The 27,188-nt window shown below is 35.6% G+C and overlaps 1 protein-coding gene across 1 annotated transcript in view; it reads right to left on the minus strand.

The window, feature by feature from the left end:
• Nucleotides 1-27,188, minus strand: part of RB1 (RB transcriptional corepressor 1) — a 163,976-nt gene that overhangs the window by 122,569 nt on the left and 14,219 nt on the right. The window contains exons 3-4 of the mRNA XM_045977933.1: nucleotides 12,255-12,370; nucleotides 8,646-8,765 (exon numbers count right to left, since the gene is read on the minus strand). Coding sequence (XP_045833889.1) covers nucleotides 8,646-8,765; nucleotides 12,255-12,370 — 236 coding nt within the window. The remainder of the gene's footprint in view (nucleotides 1-8,645; nucleotides 8,766-12,254; nucleotides 12,371-27,188) is intronic.

Raw genomic sequence — 27,188 nt, forward strand, 5'->3', positions numbered from 1 at the left:
TAATGTTGCTATAAATATTAGTGCTCAAATTTTTTTGTGAATGATACGTGTTGAAATATTTTTGGATATATGGGTTAAATAAAATGTTAAAATAAATTTCACTTGTTTCTTTTAACTTTTTGTTATGCAGCTACCAGAATATTTAAAATTCACGGCCTATGTTATTATATTTCTCTGTGACAGCATTAATGAACCTAAAAATAACTTTAAAAGCTACCATTTATCAGCCATCAAAAAGAATGAAATCTTGCCAATTGCAATGAAATGGATGGAGCTGGAGAGTATTATGCTGAGCAGAATACATCAGTCAGAGAAAGACAAATACCATATGATTTCACTCCTATGTGGAACTTAAGAAACAATACAGATGAACATAAGGGAAGGGATATTAAAAAAAAAAGAGAGAGAGAGGGAAGCAAACCATAAGAGACTGTTAATGATAGAAAGCAAACTGAGGGTTGCTGGAGGGAAGGGGGATGAGGGATGGGCTAGACAGGATGATGGGCATTAAGGAGGGCACTTGTGATGAGCACTAGGTGTTACATGTAAGTGACGAATCACAAAATTCTACTCCTGAAACCACTATTAAACTACCTGTTAACTAACTAGAATTTAAGTAAAAACTTAAAAAGCTACCTCTTATTACACACTTAGTATGTGCTGAAATGTGAGCTAACTAATAACATCGTCTTACTTAATTCTCACAATTACCCTATAAGGAGAGTATTACTGGCTATATTTTAGATTAAAATTGAGGTTTAGAGAAATTAAGTAACATTTCCCTAGCTTACACAGTCAGTAAGTGACTGAATTAATACTCATACTTAGATCTGTTTAGCTTTTTAAAGTCACCATAATCACTATGGCATATTGCCATAACTGCACACACACACACAGTCTGCTCTGAAATGAACAGGCTTTGATATCCCAGTTAATTTTCCTAACTGTTCTTCAGTAAAGGTACAAATAAGATAGAAAAAACTCTGCTAATTCACTTTAAGGCCAACAAACACCAAATTATCTCATATAACAAGTTAATAAAAATTCTAAATCCCTTTTACAAAGGGCTGAATGATAACTTTTAAGGCCAGATCTGTCATTCCCAGCTTAAAATCATGCAATGATTCTATTATCTGCAGGGCAAAGTCCAAGCTCACTAGCAGTCTAATCTCTTCCTACCTTTCAGCCATCAGCAATATCAAAGTACATCATCCTGCTGCTTTGCCTTTGGACACATGTCATCACTCTGCCTGGAAAGCTCAGTCCCAATTCCTCCACATTTTGTTTGGTGACTTTATCCTTAAACCTGTTCAGACACTGCCTTCTCCTAAAGTTTTTACTTGATCAAAAGCACCCCACAGGGGCGCCTGGGTGGCTCAGTGGGTTAAGACTCTGCATTTGGCTCAGGTCGTGGTCCCAGAGTCCTGGGATCGGGCTCTCTGCTCAGCAGAGAGCCTGCATTTCCCCCCTCTCTCTGCCTGCCTCTCTGCTTACCTGTCATCTCTCTCTCTGTCAAATAAATAAAATCTTAAAAAAAAAAAGCACCCCACAATAGCCCTTCTTGCTCTTAAACACACAACAATATTTTGCTCACTATGTAATTTCTACTTCTCACATATAATCCTCTACAATAGAGCATCACATGCAACACTGCATTATTTTTATTAAAAAACATAATTTAGTTGCTATATTTACTATAATCATAGTGTCACTAGATTTTTTATGTCACTAACATATAGCTGAGTCACTTGGTTAAACGCTTGTTGTAATTTCTTAATTTATTTGCAGTAACAGCTGACATCTAGCCTAAAATTGCTTAAGGAATATTCTACAAAATACTATTTCTAGATGTTAATTGATATTAAATACATATAAACATATATTAGTAGTCTAATAATTTAGGAAATGGTAAATTCAACAGATTCAACATATTTTATTATACACAAATTTTAAGAACCCTGGTTTGCAAATGTACAGTCTGACTCTTTAAAGGAGATATAGTATGTAAATTTTCCTAAACTGGGCCAGAAATTTTTTTGTTTTATAAACATTCCTGGAGGGGCACCTGGCTAGCTCAGTTGGTAGAACACGTGGCTCTTGATCTCTGGGTCAAGAGTTCAAGCCCCACATTGGGCATATAGCTTACTTAAGAAAAAGAAAACTGAAAACATTAGTGGAAAGTTTACTGTTTATTACAGGTACTAGACTCAGCACCATCTGCATTATCTCATTTAGTACATTAAAAAACGTAACAGGGTAGGTACCATTATCAATTCAGTTGACACACAAGAAAACCAAGCACTAAAACTAAGCGCTAAAGTTAGATAACTCACTTGTCCAAGATCTTACAGTACATGTTGGAGCCCAGAGTAGAATACGAATCTGTCTGACTCAAAAGATTCCATTCTCTTCAACAGTAAATTGTACTAGAGCCTTTCTTTTTTGGTAGGGCATCATACTAGACTGTTGGAGAGAGAATTTTTGTGAACTCTGATTCTGAACTCTACTTACTAAACTGAAATAGCCAGTGTTTTACACTGGTCTAAAAAAAAAAAAACATAGGTCTAAAGAAAAAAACACTGGTCTAAAGAAAAAAACATAGGGGGTAGGAAAAACTCAAATACTTCAGAATTACCCATATAATATTTGACTTTCTTTCTTTTCTAACTTCCTTTAGCCCCCAAAATAATTGTAAATACAATATATCATTAGAAGGTATGAAGGGTAATGGAAAGAGGTAAAACAGAAATAAATGTCCAAGTAGATTTCTGGTCTCAGATAGCGAAGTAAAAAACCTAGAAGTATCTAATTAAAATTATTATACTGGAACTCAATCACAAGGAAAAGTTCAGAAGGAACTCAAACACCTGGAAGCTAAAGACCACCTTGCTTAAGAATGCTTGGATCAACCAGGAGATCAAAGATGAACTTAAACAATTCATGGAAACCAATGAGAATGAAGACACTTTGGTCCAAAACCTATGGGATACAGCAAAGGCGGTTCTAAGGGGGAAATACATAGCCATCCAAGCCTCCCTCAAAAAAATTGAAAAATCCAGAATACACCAGCTGTCTCTACACCTTAAAGAACTGGAGAATCAACAACAAATCAAACCAACTCCACATGCAAGAAGGGAAATAATCAAGATTAGAGCAGAGATCAATGAGGTAGAAACGAGAGATACAGTAGAATGTATCAATGAAACTAGAAGCTGGTTTTTTGAAAGAAACAATAAGATCGATAAACCATTGGCCACACTAATCCAAAAGAAAAGAGAGAAAACCCAAATTAATAAAATTATGAATGAAAAGGGAGAGATCACAACTAACACCAAGGAAATAGAAACAATCATCAGAAATTATTACCGACAGTTATATGCCAATAAGCTAAGCAACCTAGATGAAATGGATGCATTCCTAGAAAACTATAAACTCCTAAAATTGAACCAGGAAGAAATTGACAACCTGAATAGACCGATATCTAGTAACGAGATTGAAGCAGTGATCAAAAACCTCCCAAAAAACAAGAGCCCAGGACCTGACGGATTCCCTGGGGAATTCTACCAAACTTTCAAAGAAGAAATAACACCAATTCTCCTGAAGCTGTTCCAAAAAATTGAAGCAGAAGGAAAACTTCCAGACTCTTTTTATGAAGCCAGCATTACCCTGATCCCCAAACCAGGCAAAGACCCTACCAGAAAGGAGAATTTCAGACCAATATCGCTGATGAATATGGATGCAAAGATTCTCAACAAGATCCTAGCAAACAGGATCCAGCAGCACATTAAAAAGATTATCCACCATGACCAGGTGGGATTCATCCCTGGGTTGCAAGGTTGGTTCAACATTCGCAAATCAATCAATGTGATAGAACACATCAATAAGAGAAGAGAGAAGAACCACATGGTCCTCTCAATTGATGCGTATAGGGATAGAGGGAATATTCCTGAACTTCATAAAATCTATCTATGACAGACCCACAGCAAATATCATCCTCAATGGGAAAAAGCTTGCAGCCTTCCATTTGAGATCAGGAACATGACAAGGATGCCCACTCTCACCACTCTTGTTCAACATAGTATTAGAAGTCCTAGCAACAGCAATCAGACAACAAAGAGAAATAAAAGGTATCCAAATTGGCAAGGAAGAAGTCAAACTCTCTCTCTTCGCAGATGACATGATTCTTTATATGGAAAACCTCAAAGACTCCACCCCCAAACTACTAGAACTCATACAGCAATTCAGTAACGTGGCAGGATACAAAGTCAATGTACAGAAATCAGTGGCTTTCTTATACACTAACAATGAAAATACAGAAAGGGAAATTAGAGAATCGATTCCATTTACTATAGCACCAAGAACCATAAGATACCTGGGAATAAACCTAACCAAAGAGGTAAAGGACCTGTACTCAAGGAACTACAGAACACTCATGAAAGAAATTGAAGAAGACACAAAAAGATGGAAGACCGTTCCATGCTCTTGGATTGGAAGAATAAACATTGTTAAAATGTCTATACTGCCTAGAGCAATCTATACTTTTAATGCCATTCCGATCAAAATTCCACCGGTATTTTTGAAAGAGCTGGAGCAAATAATCCTAAAATTTGTATGGAATCAGAAGAGACCCCAAATTGCTAAAGAAATGTTGAAAAACAAAAACAAAACTGGTGGCATCACATTACCTGATTTCAAGCTTTACTACAAAGCTGTGATCACCAAGACAGCGTGGTACTGGCATAAAAACAGACACACAGACCAGCGGAACAGAGTGGAGAGCCCAGATATGGACCCTCAACTCTATGGTCAAATAATCTTCGACAAAACAGGAAAAAATATACAATGGAAAAAAGACAGTCTCTTCAATAAATGGTGCTGGGAAAACTGGACAGCGATATGTAGAAGAATGAAACTCGACCATTCTCTTACACCGTACACAAAGATAGACTCAAAATGTATAAAAGACCTCAATGTGAGACAGGAATCCATCAGAATCCTAGAGGAGAACATAGGCAGTAACCTCTTCGATATCAGCCACAGCAACTTCTTTCAAGATATGTCTCCAAAGGCCAAGGAAACAAAAGCGAAAATGAACTTTTGGGACTTCATCAAGATCATAAGCTTCTGCACAGCAAAGGAAACAGTCAACAAAACAAAAAGGCAACCCACGGAATGGGAGAAGATATTTGCAAATGACAGTACAGACAAAAGGTTGATATCCAGGATCTATAAAGAACTTCTCAAACTCAACACACACAAAACAGATAAACATATCAAAAAATGGGCAGAAGATATGAACAGACACTTCTCCAAGGAAGACATACAAATGGCTCAGACACATGAAAAAATGTTCATCATCACTAGCCATCAGGGAGATTCAAATTAAAACCACATTGAGATACCACCTTACACCAGTTAGAATGGCCAAAATTAGCAAGACAGGAAACAACATGTGTTGGAGAGGATGTGGAGAAAGGGGAACCCTCTTACACTGTTGGTGGGAATGCAAGTTAGTGCAGCCACTTTGGAGAACAGTGTGGAGATTCCTGAAGAAATTAAGAATAGAGCTTCCCTATGACCCTTCAATTGCACTGCTGGGTATTTACCCCAAAGATACAGATGTAGTGAAAAGAAGGGCCATCTGTACCCCAATGTTTATAACAGCAATGGCCACGGTCGCCAAACTATGGAAAGAACCAAGATGCCCTTCAACGGATGAATGGATAAGGAAGATGTGGTCCATATACACAATGGGGTATTATGCCTCCATCAGAAAGGATGAATACCCAACTTTTGTAGCAACATGGACAGGACTGGAAGAGATTATGCTGAGCGGAATAAGTTAAGCAGAGAGAGTCAAGTATCATATGGTCTCACTTATTTGTGGAGCATAACAAAGAACACGGAGGACATGAGGGAAACTGGAGGGAGAGATGAACCCTGAGAGACTGTGGACTCTGAAAAACAACCAGAGGGTTTTGAAGGGGCGGGGTGGGGTGGGAGGTTGAGGAACCAGGTGGTGGGTAACAGGGAGGGCACGTACTGCATGGAGCACTGGGTGTGGTGCAAAAACAATGAACACTGTTATGCTGAAAATAAACAAATAAAAAAATAATAAAATAAAATAAAATAATTATAGCAGGGAAAAAAAAAATCAGGACTGCACTCCAAATCATTCTCACTAAAATTCTGTATCTAGAAATAACCTGATAATAATAGATTTTGAGGTACTAGTCTTTACAGAATAGGTTTTTTTTAAAAATATTGGCTTAGAGACGTTTTTGCTTAATTTATTATGCTGGTAACATAATCCTTTTTAGAAATGTAAGTTACTCATACAAAACCCTGGTTAACATTTTGGTACTTCTTTTCCAGTTACTGTCATTCAATACATTAGTGTCGATACATAACTTTATTCAATAAATACAAACTCTTTCTGCAGTTATAAGCACAGTATATCCTGCTTTATTTATTCAGCATTAGAAGCATTTTTCTCATACTGTTCTAGTCCTCATCAAATTTTACATTTAATATTAGAAGCATTTTTGCAGATTAATATTCCTCAGCAAATTTTATTTTACTTTTATAATATTTAGTGTTTAGATTATATTTATATCTTACTCTTTATTGCATAAATAGGTTGTTTCCAGTTTTTCATTGGTTTAAATAATATTGTGATAAAAATCTCTAAAGCTTTTTTGTATTTACGATAACATTCTTAGGATAAGTTCCAAGATATGAGTTAAAAGGCCATAAACAGGGACGCCTGGGTGGCTCAGTGGGTTCAGCTGCTGCCTTCGGCTCAGGTCATGATCTCAGAGTCCTGGGATCGAGTCCCGCATCCGGCTCTCTGCTCAGCAGGGAGCCTGCTTCTCTCTCCACCTCTGCCTGCCACTCTGCCTGCTTGTGATATCTCTCTCTCTCTCTCTCTGACAAATAAATAAATAAAATCTTTAAAAAAAAAAAAAGAAAAAGAAAAAAAGGCCATAAACAACTTTAAGGGACAGAAGCATTCAGAAAAGTCCCAGTTAGGTTTAAAAAAAAAAAAAAAAAAGGAAAAAATTATATATACCACATAAATTACATAAAACAATATCCAAAAGAAAGAAATATTCTAAACATAAAAACTAGTTATCTCCAGTATTAAAATTTAGGGTGATTCATATTTTGTATATGCTCTTCTGTATTTTCCAAGTGCTTTATAATTAGTCTACATTCCTTGTACAAATTAATTTTTATTATAATAAAAATCCTTTTTTTCCTTTGCAAATAGACTTTACTCAAGAAAAGACAAAAGAGGGGCGCCTGGGTGGCTCAGCGGGTTAAAGCCTCTGCCTTCAGCTCAGGTCATGATCCCAGGGTCCTGGGATCAAGCCCCGCATCGGGCTCTCTGCTTAGCGGAGAGCCTGCTTCCTCCTCTCTCTCTCTCTCTGCCTGCCTCTCTGTCTACTTGTGATCTCTATCTGTCAAATACATAAATCTTTAAAAAAAAAAAAAAAGAAAAGACAAAAGAAATTCATGATGGCCAATGTGACCTTATTACAATTTAAAAATGAGGAGCAAGAAAAATTCCCTCAAAAGCCCTAGGCAAATCTTGATTTTTCTCTCATTTTTCTTATCCTCTATCACACCACTGAAGTTCTAGTGGCACACCAACCAAAAAGAAGCAAAGGGAAAATAGAAGCATCCTTCTGAGAAGGATATGTATGTATATGTCTCCAGGTCTATCTACATACTTATTCTCCTCAGAATATTTAAGGACATGCCTCTTCTCCCCTCTCTCTTTACAACTGTTTGGTTAGCTAAAGTATTAAATCTTATATATTCTCAATCAAGTGAAATGAGCTCCAAAATAAACAAAGTAACAGCCACATGCCAGACTTGGCATTTTACCAGTGGCAGTGGAAAATTAGATGAAAAATGTATTAAAAACTTAACCCGGGGTGCCTGGGTGGCTCATTGGGTTAAGCCTCTACCTTCGACTCAGGTCATATCTCAGGGTCCTGGGATCAAGCCCCACATTGGGCGCTCTGCTCAGCGGGAAGCCTGCTTCCCTGTCTCTCTCTGCCCGCAGCTCTGCCTACTTGTGATCTCTCTGTCAAATAAATAAATAAAACCTTTAAAAAAAGAGAGAGAGAGAAATTTAAAAAAGAAAAAAAAACCTAACCCAAGTTTATCTGAATTTCATCTTTCTCCCAGTTAAATAGTAATGAAAAGTCTCCTAAACTACCACTGAGAATACAAATCATAGCTTGGTAGTATAGGTCATGTACACCTTCTACTACCAGCATGTTTTCCTTTTTCTGAACTAAGTAACACCATTAGGAAGAAGTTTAAATTTAGGTCACTCTTCCATTGAAAACTGGAAGTCTCTGGTAGAGAAGACTAAAGTCTTAAAGTTTGTTAAAACAAATGAGAAATATGAAAGGACAGTATGAAAAATTTGGAGAAAACATTCAGAATGCATATGACTGGATAAAAAAGAAAGCTAAGGATCAATAAAAAACTAATAGCAAAAGGAGCAAATCTAAGGGGTAATAACCAATAACTTTACTAAACATATTTCCCAGATGGAATCTAATTGATAGTAAAACTATTATGCCCCACAAAACTGGGGCATAATCCTAATAAAACTTTTACTTTACCTTTCTAATTTGCTGTAGAGCGCACATAATACATTATACTTCTTCAACAGTCTTGACATAGCATTATCAACCTTGGTACTGGTATCAATTTCTTTCATTAAATCAAAGAATTTGCAGACACTACAAAGAAAAGAATAAAGTGAATCTGTAACCGAAAAAATTCATTTTATTTCATTTTCAAAGCATAAACATTTTAATCCAGAAGTGTATTAGCTCTATACCAAATCACTATTATATTCTTTGGAAGGAATTATTTTTTGTATTTTACTAGTTTGAAGAGTAAAAATCAACTACCTTCAACCCTATATGTGTATACCGATGCCTACATCTATTTGTACCAAAAAAAAATGGTCGTTATGATAGACATATACATACATATTTATCCCTCTACCTACCTATGTGCTTTGAAAATGATAAATTCACATAACTTTATCCAATTCCAACATGTTTCCCTTTCCAAATTTATAACTCTTCTTTAACAGTGAGAAAGCTGTAATCCATTTATCTTTATTTACTCACTTAATCACCCTGCATGTAACCACCTTCCATCTCTGAAGTTACCCACTCTCCCACTCTCTCCCACTCTCATCTGCTCAGACTGACTCTCCATCCTAGACTGCCCCGACCCCTCCACATGGACACTTCCTCACCCTCGGAGGGTTCTGACTCCCCAGCCCAGACTGCATTCACTTCACATGTGGTCTGGCTACTCACACACCCTGCTTGGTCTCTGACACTGCACACAAAACAGCCCATTTCAGGGCCCTCATCCCCAACCATATCCATATGAATGCCCTCCCCATCACACTTGGGCTCTAACATTCTTCTATGCACCCCATGCTTTCTCCTACCACAGATGCACATACATACTTTCTTCAACCCCTTATGGTTTTAGGGCTGAATTATTGGGGAAGGGAAAAGAAAAACTGATTAAAATTTTTAGGTTGTTTAAATAATGACTTTAAATCATTTTTTATTGTTTTCTATAAAAATTAATCTGTTTGAAATATTAATACATCAATTTTTTGCTAATAAAAAATAGTGCACTAAACACAGCAATCATCAACTGCAACACACACACACACACACACACACAAAATTTGGAATTACACCAAAACAGCTAAACGAACTCAAGGGTAGTCACCAGACCCTCCCATATGCTCTCCAGCAACTAATGGGTTATAGGCTTCATTCTATAAAATGGGCGGGACCCTTCAGACATTCATCTCAAGAACTGTAAAAATAGAAGCTTCAGCTAATCAGCAGTGAACAAAGAACCCAAGAGATGGCTGTTAAAGTACTTGTGACATAGAAGGGACTGGGGCAGCCATGACAAGCTACACGGAACAGCAAATAAAGAAGTAGAAATGATATGGAGTAGATGTTCATGATGCTGCTCATAAGAGAAAAGAGAAGGGAGTAAATGTCTAGATACCTTCAAAGAAAAATTTAAAAAACCTCAAAAAAGCATCTATTCAAGAAGCACACTCAGTTCCAGTTTTTATGAGATATTTGACAATACCTATGGGGCACCATGTAAACTGAATTGTTACTACAAAGCCACCTTTTTCTAGGGGTAACTTAAGTGAGTCTCTATTCCTTCTGCAGCTCCCCTCTGAAGGAAAGAAGAGAAGAGGGAAGGCTACAGAGAGGAAAAGCAGGCATAAAGAGCTATGATTAAGACACACAAATCTAAAATAACTACTTATTCTATAGCACTGCTCTATGGATTGATATGTCTTATTATCGGTCCACAAGTAAATAAGTACAGAAATTCAGAGTAAGCATTTAAAAACTTTCATGGCAACTTAACACTAATGTCATGCCTGCTGAATATAATAGTAAAAAGTCTGGTCCTGCAGTTAATATAATTTTTTTCTTTCATTTTTCTGGTAATTAATTTATATTATTTATTTTTTAAGTGTCAGTCCATGACATACTGAAAAAAAAGTCCTTTACTGAAGCACATTTAAGCAGCAGTGGTCTAGATACCATTCCTGCATAGTTATTAGAACAAAGAGATGACCTAAGAAAAAGTTGTAACAAATATATTATTGTATTTATTGTACAGAAATTATTTATGACATGCCCAATTATAATTGTTGCTCCATTCAGGAAAAAAGTTCAGGAAAGACTTTGCCAGGAAAATTCTTTCATCTTAGAGATAAAAGATGTAATAGCCTTTCTGTCATATTCATTTAGTAATCTAGAAATAGCTTTGTAACACTGTATTACAGACATCTGTTTAATTTTACCTTTCCCACTGGAATGAGTTTCTTAAGGTCAGAGACTATTTCTCACCTCTATATCATTAGAATCTAGCACAGTATCACAGAGCCTAACAGCTCTTTAGTTTTCTTTCCTTCTTTTTTTTTTTTTTTTTTCAGGGAAAGGGCATGGAGGGGTGGTCAACAATAGGAAAGAGATCAAGACCTCATCAATACCTATGGTTAAGTTATAAGCACAGACTACATGAACTACTTACTTTTCTACTCATTATAAGTTATTTAATTCTCATAATTCTATAAAATAGCTCACAGATGAGGAACTGAAACAATAAAGCTAAGCCATCTGCTCTAGGTCATTTAGCTTATAAAACAACACAGACCCATTAAGTCCACTCCACCTTAACCAAAACATTCATATCATTTTCAATCCTCTAGGCCACTGAAACATCTACTTCATGAATGTATAAATTAATGCAGAAATTTACTTATATAATTTTCAGTAAAAAGATTTACTGAAATCACTTATATAATTTAACTTATATATCATATAATATATAATATAAATTAATGCAGAAATTTACTTATATAAATTTTACTGAAATCTCTGAGATTCTAATTCTAATTCAGTAGGTTTGTTTCCACATTTTATTTAGAGGTAGTAAGAAAAAGAGTCACTGAAAAATGTGGCAATTTACTTCACTTAAATAAAATACTAATTATGTTTAATTCTAGATGATTTTATCCAAGAAGAAACATATACTACTATCTTTCTAGTAAAATTATTTGCTGTTACATTTTGTAAAATGCTGCAAATGAAATGACTAGATGTCGCACAAAGCTGCTCAAGATAAAGTTCAAGAGTTATTGGAAACAAATTAGTAAATTCTTCTTATAAGTATAAGGCTTATAAGCTCAACAACAATTATTTGAGTAATTATGGAAACTCAACTGGATATACAGTCTCAAAAAGTATATAATTAGCATGTGTTACATTAAGCAATATTAAACATTAATAAATGTTAACTAAATTCCTTCTAGACTCCCACAACTTTCATAAAAATTTTAATCTAATAACCCTACTTTACAAACCCTTGCTCTTTTTTTCCACTTCCTCAATAGCTACAATTGAGGAAGTTCTAGAGAGTGAGAGACATGATGAAAAATTTCCCAGGATACCAAATTCTTGAGGAACTATATCATAAATACACATTCATTAAGGCTCCATGAGCCTTAGGTTGAAGGACACTTAGGTTGACCTAAGTCCCTTAAGTGTTATTTAATTTTAGCATTTCTCACTAGTTCCCTAAATTCTATTTAAGAGGAAAGTTCAGAAATACTTTTCTTTGATGGCAGAGACCTATATTGATATAAGAAATTTTACCTGGTTTCTATGTTTTTCTGTAGCTCAGTAAAAGTGAATGGCATCTCATCTAGATCAACTGCTGCAATAAAGATACAGATTCCCCATAGCTCCTTTTTCCTTTGAACAAAACCTTCCTGCATACAAAAAAAAAAAAAAAATTCAAATATTTCATTAATCATTCACACACTGGATACCATATTAAAAGTGTACTATATGATAATTTTTTTCTTATTCAACATAAACTTATTTATAATCCTTATGATGGCATATACTCTAAAGCATTTAATTCTATACTAATCAACAACACTTAAATTTTACACTTTAAGTAAAAAAAAATACTAGAAAGATCACAAAAGTTAAATTACAACTTACTGTGAAAAAATTAGGGTCTTCTCTGAAGTAAATACTTTCATTTTTATTTTATTTTATTTTTATTTTTTAAAGATTTTATTTATTTATTTGACAGAGAGAGAGATTACAAGTAAGCAGAGAAGTAGGCAGAGAGCAAGGGAAGCAGGCTCCTCACTGAGCAGAGGGCCTGATGTGGGGCTCGATCCCAGGACCCTGAGACCATGACCTGAGTCAAAGGCAGAGGCTTAACCCACTGAGCCACCCAGGCACCCCAATACTTTCATTTTTCAATAATCCAACGTCCTCATAGCCAACCTCGAGTTCATAATATAAATTGTTTTTTAAAAAAACAAGGCTACTTTCTTATATAATTATCCTCCTTTTGCTCTGATTCACTTCTGTTTTTTAAAGACATTTCTTTCTTTATTTATTTAAGATTTTATTTATTTATTTGACAGAGAGAGACACAGTGAGAGCAGGAACACAAGCAGGGGGAGTGGGAGAAGGAGAAGCAGGCCTCCCACCAAGCAGGGAGCCGGATGCAGGGCTGGGATCAGGACCTGAGCCAAAGGCAGACGCTTAACGACTGAGCCACCCAGATGCCCTTAGGAGGCCAATGCCTTATCCATTAGACGACTGGGGCCCAGGTGGCCTTAAAGACATTTATTTTTAGAGAGAGAGCATATACACATATGTGAGCAGGGGAGGGACAGAGGAGAGGGAGAAAGAATCCTCAAACAGACTCCTTGTTGATGGCAGAGCCTAACATGGGCTTAATTCCGGAACCCTGAGATCATGACCTGAGAAGAAATCAAGAGTCTGCCCCTTAACTCACTGAGTCACCCAGGTGCCCCTGATTCATTCATTTTTTAAACAATCTATGGACTCAGGTATTTTTTAACCTTGTGAAATTCGTATCCCTCAGTGCCATTACTGCCTTCCTTGTGAAGTGGAAATAATAATAAATATCTCACTTAGTAAGAATTAAATGTAATTATGCACATAAGGCCCTTAGCATAATGCCTGACATATAATTAGTACTTGATGAGCGGTAGCTATGATTATCATTAAAGTATTTTTATTATCATTTCACTGTCACTACCTTTTCCCCTAAAAATATGTATTACTATCTAAATATGTAAGTTTTATAGATAAAATTTGACTACATTAAATTGATAAAAGAAATACCAAATTATGATGTTCTATTACAAAACTGGAACTATTTGCTTACTCTTTTTTTTTTAATATTTTATTTATTTATTTATTTGACAGAGAGGGATCACAAGCAGGCAGAGAGGCAGGCAGAGAGAGAGAAGAGGAAGCAGGCTCCCTGCTGAGCAGAGAGCCGGATGTGGGGCTCCATCCCAGGACCCTGAGATCATGACCCAAGCCGAGCGGAAGGCAGAGGCTTTTAACCCACTGAGCCACCCAGGAGCCCCTATTTGCTTACTCTTTTTTTTTTTTTTTCCATTTTATTTATTTTTTCAGCGTAACAGTATTCATTCTTTTTGCACAACACCCAGTGCTCCATGCAAAACGTGCCCTCCCCATTACCCACCTTACTCTTAATTGGATGTTACAATAGAATTGAAAAGTATGTGATGCAAATTTACATTGTTTTGAAATCTCAATTATACATAAGCTTTAAGAAGAGAATTATTCTGGGGCACCTAGGTGTTAAGTCAGTTAAGTCAGTTAAGCAGCAGACTCTTGGTTTCAGCTCAAGTCAGGATATCAGAGTCAGGATTCTCTCTCTCCCTTCCCCCACCTTCCCCCGCCCCAGCTTACAGTCTCTCTCTCTCTCAAATAAATAAATAAATATTTTAAAAAATTATTCTGGATTATCAAATTTTTAAAAATATTTTTAGTTGTTTGGTTATCAGAGAGAGAGTGAGGATAAGTGGGGAAAACAGCAGGTAGAGGGAGAAGCAGGCTGCCTGCCAAACAAGGAGCCCAGTGTGGGCCTGGATCCCAAGACCCCATGACCATGATCTGAGCCGAAGGCAGATTTTCAACCAACCAAGCCACCAAGGCATTCTTAGTTTATCAAATTTCATTGACAACAAAAAGTTTATCATTATCCAACTCTAAATTTCTCCTTAATTTTAGCTACTTAGAAAATAAAATATTTTTATTAAGTTTTTATTTTAATTCCAGTACAGCTAACATACAATGCTATATTACTTTCAGGTAAATGTTACTTTTAAACTTCAGACTATTAAATATTAAATATGTCAGAGAGAACCATGTAACAGATGAGATGAATTAGGTTATTCATTTATAAGCAAATGTTTTTGTGTATCTATGCAATGGAAATGATCAGTTTCCAACTAGGAGATTCCTAGAAGTAGACTTTCGGGACACACACACACACACACACCCTAACAGGTATGCACAAGATGGGCTTGTAGTTTAGTTATAACCAATAAAATTGACTTAGTCTGATCTTATACCTAGTTGCCACTGAGATTTGCTAGATGGAAAAAATTTACAAAGCCAGAAAGATTAGAATTAACTACAAAATCCTACTCTATAATTACTTTGTTTGCTTTTTAAAAGAGCAGATTTTATTAGGACATAGACACCACAATTTAACACAAAGTCATTTGATATGATAAATGCTTAAATGAAAAGCATCAGTTTAAACACTAAACTATACTAAAATCATCTTTACCTTCACATAGGCTTCTTTGTACCTTCCTTTTTGTTTTTTTAGTATCCTCCAAAATTTGACAACTTTAATAATTTCTTAAGAAATATTCATTATACAACTGCCATAGTTATGACTCTGGGGAATACAATGGTGAAAACAAAAACAAAAACAAAAATTCTGTATCTTCCTGGAACTTACATTCTCTTATTTAAGAACATGGATTTTGGTGTCAAACACTCAAGAGTTTGAATGCATATTTGAGCTGTGTAACTGTGGGCAACTTGTTTAAATCCAATAAAGACTCAATTTCTATGAAAATAGGAATGACAGTAATAGTGTCTGATCATAGAATCACCACAAAAATTAGCAATAAGAATGCTCTTAAGTAATCAGTTTGGTGCCTGGCATTGTACCTACTGAATCAGAATTATCAGCAGGAGCATTACTAGTATCAGTGAATCTAGCCCTCATTCCACTACACCATAGTGGTCTCAATACCACTCACTATCTGATCTTCTCTATACCATAAATATCCAACCTTGGGAATAATGGATGTGTGTGTGTGTGTGTGTGTGTGTGTGTACGTTTAGGAAATCAGGTTTATTAAACCCTAGCCCCAGGCAATCACTGAACTGATTTTAATTCCTTTTCCTTTTCCAGAATGTCATACAAATGAAATCATATGGTTTGTAGTCTTTTTTGTCAGGCTTCTTTCACTTAGCAAGCTTCCGAGGATTTATCTATACTATTATATCTATCAGTAGTTATTCCACTTAATTTCTGAATGTACTCCATTGTATGAATATACCACAATTTGTTTATCCATTCTAACAGTTGAGTACACATGTTATAAATAATGCTACTAACCTTAACCCTAAATATCCAACTATAGGTCTTTAAATGGATATATGTTTTCATTTCTTGAGCAAATACCTAGTTGGGGAACAGCTAAGTTCTATGTTGAATGTTAGTTTAAATTTATAAAAAACCAACAAACTGTTTTTCCAATGTTTGTTGCTTGTTTTCTAGCCATCCTAATAGGTGTGTAGTGGTACATTTTCCCAAGGACTAATGACATTGACTGTGTTTTCACATCTTACTTAACATCTGTATCTCTTCCTTGGTAAAAGGTCTTTTCCAATCTTTTCTATTCAGTTGTTTGTCTTATTAAGCTGTAAGAATTATTTATACATTCTGGATTCAAATTCTTTGATAGGTGTTTTGCAAAAATTTTCACCTGTTCTGTGACTTGTATTTTCATTTTCTCAAACAATGTATTTCAAAAAACATAAGTTTTTCATTTTAATGAAGCTCAATTTATTTTTTCTTTTATGGATGATGTTTTCATGGTATTATCTTGGTATTTCGTGGTATTATCTTTGAAATCTCTGCTTAACCAGAGTCTCTTATGGTTTGTTGCCCTCTCTCCTTTTTTCTCTCCTCCAATATGTTCATCTGTTTTCTTTCTTAATTCCAAACAAAGATTTCCTATGCCATCTTCTACAAGTTTAGGTCTCTAAATCAAGTTAATTTTTGTAAGTGTTACAAGGTAGAGATCAAAGTTCATTCTTTGTATGTGAATATCCATCCACGTGCTCCAACATGACCTGGTGAGAGGGATAGTCTTCCTGCACTGAATTACCTTCAAACCTTTGTATACAAAGACTGACGGAGTGCCTGGGTGGCTCAGTGGGTTAAGCCTCTGCCTTCAGCTCAGGTCATGATTCCAGAGTCCTGGGATCAAGCCCCACATCGGGATCTCTGCTCTCTGCTCAGCAGGGAGCCTGTTTCCCTTCCTCTCCTGCCTGCCTCTCTACCTACTTGTGATCTCTGTCAAATAAATAAATAAAATCTTTAAAAAAAAAAAGAGAGAGACTGAGCATATATGTGTGGATTCTATTCTGTTGCACTGTCCTGCTTGTCTTTCTTTTCAACAATACTATAATGTCTTGACTAATGTAGTTTTACATGTTTTGTTCTTTTTTAGTTTGGTTCAGGATTTTCCAATCTGAAAAGGTCACTTGATTCACCTCTCATTGCGCAGATTAAGAAATTAAAGACTGGAACTGAGACTTCTGCAATACAGCCAGTCAATGCCACAGAACTAAAACCCAAGTTTCCTAACACTCAATTTAGTATTGCTCCATTTCTTTGAGAATATTTCCTTGTTATATTCCTACACTGATGTTCCTAACATTTTCAGTATTGAGATTCTTAATCTTATCACCCCACCAAGAGTTCTGTATTCTTAACTATTTTACTATTCTGTATTCTTGATTTTTATTTTATTGAGATTAAAGAATCACAATACCTAAAGCTTCAACATTCTTCTCCACATCAAATACTTTCTAATTATCATATCTCCCAGTCTTCTTCAAAATGTCTCTGCATCTTCATCTCTAAATTCCTCTTCTCTTCTGATCTTTACAAATGGACATTCTCCTTCACTCTCAAATTAGCAACTCTAAGGCCTTTCTACCACCTATTTCCCAATCTCACTGCCTCTCATCTCCTTCAAGACCTGGTGGCTTTTTCATTACTCCCTCTATCTTTTGTAATTTCTCTAAGAATTTTCCTTCTAAAAGCTTCTTTCTCTTTTGTTACAAATAAGCCTGTATCACCTTAAAAACAAAAATGACCCATATCTCTACCTCTGGACCTTATCAAGCTACCGTCTCCCTCCACATACAATCCTTTTACCTTCTCACTGTTCACACACCCACTCACCATATACACACTCACAGGACACACACAGTACATCCACTGAACACATACGCTAACTACACAGGCACTATTATACTGAGGCTATTCTCTAGGTCTTTGAAGATCTGTCTTTCCAAACTAAATGGCCTTTTTTGGGTTCATCCACAACGACCTCTATGTGGCATCTGACACTGGTGCAATGCAACTTTTTCCTCTCAGCTTTTAAAACACTCCAACATCCTCATTCTCATTTCTTTCTCTCTCACAACTTCTTCGATGTTTCCCAACTCCAAAGACTTTTTTCCACCATATTCTGTCTTTCTCAGCAATCTCATTTACTTCCACAGCAACCCCTACCACCTCCATACAAATGATTAGCATATCTTATCCTGCTTTCCAGCCCTGATTGCTCTCTCAAGATCCACAGCTTATTTTCCGATGGCAATTTATAAGTAAAATCTGTAAACTATGTGTTTTCTTAAAAATTTAGTTGAGAATTTTGAAAAGGGCTTAGAAGATCCTTAGAAAAGGATGTCAAAAATGGTTAAAGCAGAGAAAAATTCTTACCCAGCCAAAAGAATTACCAAAAAGAAATGGTAAAACATGAAGAAAATAAATGGGCAAGAACAGGAACAAGCATTTTGCAAAAGAAAAAATGGTACTTTCCAACAAACATATTTTGAAAAGACTGAACCTCAAAACAGTATGAACTGAAAGACATTTTGATAATATGATCAAGATTCTTAGGAGTTCAGTTTTATATCCAAGAATTTATCCAATGAAAATATCTGGAGAGTTTAATCAAGATTTAGTATAATATATCACCAGAGGCAAGGGAAACAAAAGCAAAACTGAACTACTGGAACTACATCAAGATAAAAAGCTCCTACACAGTGCAAGAAACAAGCAAAAAAACTGAAAGGCAGCCTATGGAATGAGAGAAGATATTTATAAACAACATATCTGATGAAGGGATAGTATCTAAAATCTATAAAGAACTTGCCAAACTCAACACCCCAAAACCAAATAATCCGGTTAAAAAATGGGCAGAAGACATGAATGACGACTTTTCCAAAGAAGACATCCAGATGGCTAACAGACACATGAAAAGATGCTCAACATCATTCATCATCAGGAAAAAACAAACCAAAATTATGATGAGATACACACCTGTCAGAATGGCTAAAATCAACAACACAAGAAACAACAGGTATTGGCAAGAATGCAGAGAAAGGGGAACCCTCCTGCACTGTTTGTGGTAATATAAAATGGAAAACAGCATGGAGGCTTCTCAAAAAATTGAAAATAGAATTACCCTATGAACCAATAATTGTGCTACTAGTTATTTACGCAAATGATACAAAAATACAGATTCAAAGGGGTACATGAACCCTGATCTTTTTGGCAACATCATTAACAATAGCCAAACTATGGAGAGAGCCCAAATGTCCATCAACTGATGAACGTATAAAGAAGATGTGGGGGGCGTCTGGGTGGCTCAGTGGGTTAAAGCCTCTGCCTTCGGCTCAGGTCATGGTCCCAGGGTCCTGGGATCGAGCCCCACATCGGGCTCTCTGCTCAGCAGGGAGCCTGCTTTCCCCTTTCTCTCTCTCTCTCTGCCTGCCTCTCTGCCTACTTGTGATCTGTCTGTCAAATAAATAAATAAAATCTTAAAAAAAAAAAAGAAGATGTGGTGTGTGTATACAAACACACACCTACAAACACACTGGAATATTATTCAGCCATCAAAAAATGATATCTTGCCATTTGTGACAATGTGGATGGAGCTAGAGTGCATTATGCTACGTGAAATAAATCAGTCAGAGAAAGATAAACACCACATGATTTCACTCAAATATGGAATTTAAGAAAGAAAACAGATGAACATATTGGAGGAAAGAAAAAAGGAGAGAGGGAAACAAACCATAAGAGATTCTTTTTTTTTTTTTTTAAGATTTTATTTATTTATTTGACAGACAGAGATCACAAGCAGGTAGAGAGGCAGGCAGAGAGAGAGAGAGAGGAGGAAGCAGGCTCCCTGCTGAGCAGAGAGCCCGATGCGGGGCTCGATCCCAGGACCCTGGGATCATGACTTGAGCCGAATGCAGAGGCTTTAACCCACTGAGTCACCCAGACGACCCTACCATAAGAGACTCTTAACAACTACAGAGAACGAACAGGGTTGATATAGGGAGGTGGGTGGGAATTGGGCTAGATGGGTAATGGGTATTAAAGAGGGCACTTGTGATAAGCCCTGGGAGTTGTATGTAAGTGATGAATCACTGAATTCTACTCCTGAAAGCAATACTGCACTGTATGTTAAATAACTAAAATTTAAATAAAAATTAGGAAAATAAGATTTAGTGTAATAGAGGTTAAAGAATTATTTGTAAGAGCAAAAATAGTGGGGAAAACCTAAATATCTTAAAAAAGAATATTTAAATAAATTGTGATGGAGCTCTATCACACAATGATACAAAACCCTTAAAATATTTCAAAGATTATAAGGAAACAGGAAAATATCAAAGATATGTTAAGAGAAAAAAAAAACACCAAAAATCAAAATTCTGAGTATATTTTGATTACAATTTTGTGAAAATTTTTAAAAAGGGAAAGCAAAAATATATCAAAATGTTAATTATTATCTCTACATGGTAGAATTACAAATGATTTTCATTTTATTCATTATTCCTAGATACATTTTCTAAATTACTACAATTATAGTAGGAAAGTCAGTCAAATGAAAAAGTACTAGGGGCACCTGGGTGGGTCAGTCAGTTAAGCCTCTGCCTTTGGCTCAGGTCATGATCTCAAGGTCTTACGATTGAGCCCTGCATCAGGCTCCCTGCTCAGCAGGGTGCTTTCTTCTCCCTCTCCCTCTGCCTGCTGCTTCCCCTGCTTGTGTGCTCACACCTGCGCTCTATCAAATAAATAAATAAAACCTTAAAAATAAATAAATTAAATAAAAATGAATAAATAAGTGCTAAATTTATACAAAGCAATAAACAGAAAAAGTACAAATACTAAAGAGAAAAATCTTAAAGATATTAAAACATTAATTACCTATCTTATAGTTTAAATCAAAATCTATAATCAACATTTGAAGAGGCTACCTATTAAGGTAGCATTTAGTTTAGTGCACTTGAACCACCCTAATGATAACCCCCAGTTGATGACATGTACATGCTGCTTTAAAATGCACTAACTTACAAAAGAGCTCCACCATGTGGTAACACAAATCATCTTGGAGGCATCAGAAAATTATCTTACCTATCATAACTTAACATGAATTTAAACTGAATTTTGAAAGTTAAAAATACAAAAGCCATGGGCAAGATGAAAATAAGCCATAGGAAATATGCTTTTGAGCACCTGGGTGACTCAGTCAATTAAGCATCTAACTTCAGCTCAGGTCATGATCTCAGGGTCCTGAGATTGCAGTGGGGTGGGGGGGTGTTCAGGCTTCACACTTAGCCCCTGCTACTTCTCCCTCTCCTCTGCCAAACCCCCTGCTTGTGTGTGCTCATGCCCTCTCTTTCTCTTGCTCTCAAATAAAGAAATAAAATATTTTTAAAAAAAGAAATATACTTTCTAACTCACGGTCAGTAGGACACATCCTTACCCTTGACTCACAGGATTGTAACAAGTGATTAACAATAAGGTTACAAATTAAATATATTACAGGAATATAATAGAGGACTGGAGGCAATAAGAGCTGTCTTTACCTTCTACTCTTGGATTTCCTCCTCACCAAGGTTATATGTAGGAACCAAAGGGATAACAGACCAATAAGTCAGAAAATCCCACCTCTCTCACTTGTGTAAAATGGCTGACAGCACTTAGTGTTAAATACATTCTTTGATGTGCTCAGAAGTAAAAGTCAAGAGTGGCTTAGCCAAGAAAAGGAATGCAAAAGCTAATCTTAACTTGTACTCAATCACATTTGTGATACAACACACAGGAGTAAACAACAGGTGAATCAGCCATAGAGTTACGCAATGCCCTTGTGAGGAGAGAGTTGACTCCACTACCAGGAAAATAAGTACCTAACAAGTTCAGATTTACCTGACCCACTACCCAAGAGATGGGGCTCCCTCCCTTAAGAATTTCTACAGAACTCAGTGGATAGGAATATCTAAACATTCAACTGAACTGTGATTTACTTATTTGTCCATATCTCAACCAGTCTATAAACATCTGGAAGGTAAAACATTTCTACTTAATTCATTGCTATACCCCCAAGAGCTTAGTGAAGTATCCAGCACTAACTTGGCATTAAGTGTGTATTTTTTTTAAGCAGTACTAATAGCTATACCCCAACGGAACCCCAATAGAACGGAATAGCTTTTTTTCCCCTTTAGTATGCTCAGAACCCCAATAGAACGGAATAGCTTTTTTTCCCCTTTAGTATGCTCAGAAAAACAAGCATCAATTCAATCACCAATGCAAGGTGTAAGATAAGACAACTAGTTCTACTCTAGTTTCTTCAACTCCCATTCATACATTGGTAACAACTAATGAGTAAGAGCAAGAGTAACTCACACAAAGAAATGATACTAGAGAACTCATTTTCTAAACAGGTGATAGATAACTGACCTGGAACTCGGTTTCTGGTCAAGCTGTCTGCTTAGTTTATTGAGTCAAAGCCCCAAAGATGATCCACCCAAGAAGATATAACAATATAGGAGAGAAAACTGCCACCAAATGCAAACAGCTACTAATTAATTGGCTTTTCTGTAAAAGATCTATGAAACTGATATCTACCACTCTTAGGAGCAAGGTTAAAATACACTGAGGAGAGAGATCATTCTGACAACTCAGATCAAATTTTATGGATAAAAGACATCTTCCAAAGTTTGCATGCCAACTCCTTTTTCCAATACTGCATATTCTACTTGAAAAAAGGAAAACATCAAATTAATAAATGAGTTGGCATTAGAATAAAAGAATCCCAAATTGGAAGGGAACCAAAAGAGATCACTGATCATCAAAGTCCTGTGTCTGGGAGTTTCTAGGGTTCCAAGTCATAAAATGATAATCTGGCAAATTTTTCAATATTTAAAAAAACTTAAGAAAGCCCACATGTCTACTTTCAATAAAGCCTCAGTTAATAAAATAGCCATCCAGTTACACAATGCCCTTGTGAGAAAGACATTTGTTAGAATGGGCATTTGTCACTTTTGTTAGAATTCAATGCAGCACAGTAACATAATTTACCTTTATGTTGATAAAATCATTGGCTGTCAGCTTTTATGTCTGAATAAAATTAGGAAAAATAAACAAACTTAATTTTTAAAAGTTTGGTAGACTTTCTGAAACAGAGCCAAGGTGGGGGAAGCTAATAATGAATGTTTGGTAGTTTTGTGTGCAATATGATTCTGATTCAACTTACCTTAAAAAAAAATAGTTTGTATGATGAGAAAATCAAAGCACATATAAAAGAGATAAATTAAAACAGGACTAGGATAAAGAATGTTTAATAAAATAATTCACTTCAAAACTCTCCTACAACGGAATATTATGCAGCCATCAAAAGAAATGAAATCTTGCCATTTGTGACGACATGGATGGAACTAGAGGGTATTATGCTTAGCGAAATAAATCAGTCGGAGAAAGACAACTATCATATGATCTTCCTGATATGAGGAAGTGGAGATGCAACATGGGGGGCTTGGAGGGGTAGGAAAAGAATAAACGAAATAAGATGGGATCAGGAGGGAGACAAACCATAAGAGACAATCTCACAAAACAAACTGAGGGTTGCTGGGGGGAGGGGGGTTGGGAGAGGGTGGTGGGGTTATGGACATTGGGGAGGGTGAGTGCTGTGAAGTGTGTAAACCTGGTGATTCAAAGATCTGTACCCCTGGGGCTAAAAATATATTATATGTTTATAAAAAAATTTTAAAAATTTAATTTAAAAAACAAAACAAAAAAAACCTCTCCTAAATACCTGTCTCATATAAACTTGATTATCTGTTTATAGTTGAATATAAAAGAGAGAAATAACTACCAATCTGAACATCAATAATTATGAATACCTCGCCTTTAAAATTACAATGAGTATAAATAAGGAAAAATATTAATTTGCTGAAGATTATTTAAACATTTATTTCAAAGCAACTCCTGTTGACAACCTAGCACACTTGGAAGCCCATAATAATCTCAGTGGTCATTTCAATCCTATGGAAGAGTATTTGATGTATCCTTCTGGTATCTATTCCTAATTAGGTGAGACGAAATTCAGATCTGGCTCTATGTTTGTGGGGAACTGGAGGGTAGGGTAATTTTTTTAAAGATTTATTTATTCATTTGAGAGAGAAAGAGCACAAGTGGGAGGGGCAGAGGGAGAGAATCTGAAGCAGACTCTGAGCTGAGTGCAAAACCCTGTGTGGGCTCGATCTCACAACCCTGAGATCACGACCACAGCGAAAAATAAGAGTTAATGGCTTAACTGATTGTGCCACTCAGGCACCCTGTGGGGCAGAGGTAATTTTTTAAAAAGAAATTCATTATGGCAGATTTTCTATAATTCGTATCCCAAAATATACTAGAAAGGATTTTTTTTAAAAATCTTAATATAAAATTAAAGAAAAAATATAAAATATAAAATAAAGAACTTGGGCATTCTGGGAAGCATAATTCTGAACATTATTCTCTTATTCATTTTTTTTTTAATTTTTTTTTTTTTTTTTTTTTGACAGACAGAGATCGCAAGTAGGCAGAGAGGCAGGCAGAGAGATGGGGAAACAGGCTCCCTGCTGAGCAGAGAGCCCAATGTGGGGCTCGATCCCAGGACCCTGAGATCATGACCTGAGCCTAAGGCAGAGGCAGAGGCTTAACCCACTGAGCCACCCAGGCACCCCTCTCTTATTCATCTAATTATCAATAAATATTTATATAAATGCCTACAGCAACAAGCACTATTTTAACTGCTAGTAATACATTACTAAACAAAATAAGCATTCCTGTTTCCTGAAGCTGACACCTTAGGGGGAAGAGAAAGACAATAAGCAAAAATCTATAAATAAGTAAACTATATACACTGTTACAAAAATAAGAGAGTAAAGTGGATAGAGAATTAGAAGGAGAAGTGAGGGCAGATTACAGTATTAAACAGGGTGGTAGATCTCATTGGTAGAGTGAGATTTGAGCAGATTTTTATTTTATGAACAAAGACACGATCTATTAAATTTTGACCCAGAGGTTCCACTTCTAGAAATCTACACTACAGAAGTCTTCTTACTTGTGCATTAAATGTGGCTTTAAGGATATTCACTGCAGTTGTTTGTAGTATCAAATATTCAAAAACAAACTAAATCTTTATTAACAGGGGAGTACATAAGTAAATTATATGTCCATACAACGGAAAATACATTCACTAAAAATAACAAGCTAAACACAGAGGGTGAGGTGATGTTCAAGATACTATTGCTACATGAGAAAAGCAAAGTAGAGAATAGTGCAAAAACTAGAAACTTTTTATTTTTTTTAAGATTTTATTCATTTGCTACAGAGAGAGAGAGATCATAAGTAGGCAGAGAGACAGGGGGAAGCAGGCTCCCTGCTGAGCAGAGAGCCTGATGCGGGGCTCGATCCCAGGACCCTGAGATCATGACCTGAGCCGAAGGCAGAGGCTGAACCCACTGAGCCACCCAGGTGCCCCCAAAACTAGAAACTTTTATTAGTTGCTTCTGGAGGGAAAAAGTATGTGTCTGCAGGATAGGAATGAGAGAAACTTCACCGTTTAATTTTTATTTCTCTTGAATCTTGAACCACATGAATCTATTGCCTATTCCAATAATAATAAATGGTAATAATAATAAATGGTAATTATTTATTTATACTTCTAAAACAATTCATAAGACTTCAGTTAGGTAAAACAAAAATCCTTATATCTATGTGGTGAAGTGGGAGGAGAAAGGATTGAAGGTAGAGAGCAAATGAAAACTTAACAATGGTTATCTCTACAGAGGTAGAAATAGAAAGAAGCCAATGGATATTCATTTTGTATTACTATAAAATGTGATTTCTTAAAAAGAAGCATGTTTGACTTTTGAATATATTTTTTTCTCTGAAATTTTGAAAACAAAATATAAAAATGATAATTTAAAAAAAAACAGGAAAAATGTTACTATCTAAAAAACTGCATGCTATAATGCTTTGGATATAAGCATCCAAAATAATAAATACTCAATTAGAAGATTCATAGTGACCACAAAGTTAAATAAATTGTTCTCAAAAGAAGCCTAGTGACTCTTCATTCAGAGATGAAGGTTAAATTCCTTGTATGGGTCCTCCGGAAGAAAATACACTGCAGTAAACAATATTGGCCAACAGTGAAAACTTTTATGAAGGAAAAGCAATTTTAAAACAGGCAGCCCAATCATATATTATTATAATTACACTATACATAATTATATATGAGATCTATATGAGTATTTCATGATGAAAGTTCATGATTAACTTTAATAATGTTATCTGATATATATATTAAGTATAAAGCACCAAATGATGGAAAAAATAGGAAAGAAAGAGAATAGAAAAGTGGAGAAAATCAGTGAAAGCAAAATCAATTTTTTAAGAGATCACCAAAATAGAAAAACTTTTAGTTTGACTGACCAAGACAAAAGAAAGAGGCTTAAATTAGCTAAAATTAAGAACGAAGTAACAACATAAAGAGCAACCTTATAGAAAACACACACACACACACAAACTATAGCATGAATGCTTATAACAGATGAAATGGACAAATTCCTTAAGAGAGACCAACTACCAAAACTGACTCAAAAAGAAACAATCTGAATAGACTTATAGCAATTGAACAGTAATTTTAGAACTTCCCACTTTTCTATGTGGCCCAGATTGCTTCACTGGTGAATTCTATCAGATATTTAAAGAGGAATTAGTAACAATTCATCAATTCCTCCATAAAAACCTCTTAGAAGGGAAGATTTCCCAACTTATTCTGTGAGAAGCCAGTATTACCCTGATACTGAAATTAGACAAAGACTTACAAGGAAAGAAAACAGAGATAAAATCCTCTATGAGTATATGCCAAAATCCTCAAGAAAATACTAGCAAACCAAATTCACAAACATATAAAAAAGATTATACACCATGATCAAGTAAGACTTATCCTAGAAATGCAATTGTGGCTTAAGATCTGAAAATCAATTAAAGTAATACCAATAAGAGAGGGAAAAAAGAACATAACATTATATTAATAGGCACAGAAAATCATTTGA

Source organism: Meles meles, chromosome 14 (genome assembly GCF_922984935.1).
Source record: "Meles meles chromosome 14, mMelMel3.1 paternal haplotype, whole genome shotgun sequence".
NCBI lineage: Eukaryota > Metazoa > Chordata > Mammalia > Carnivora > Mustelidae > Meles > Meles meles.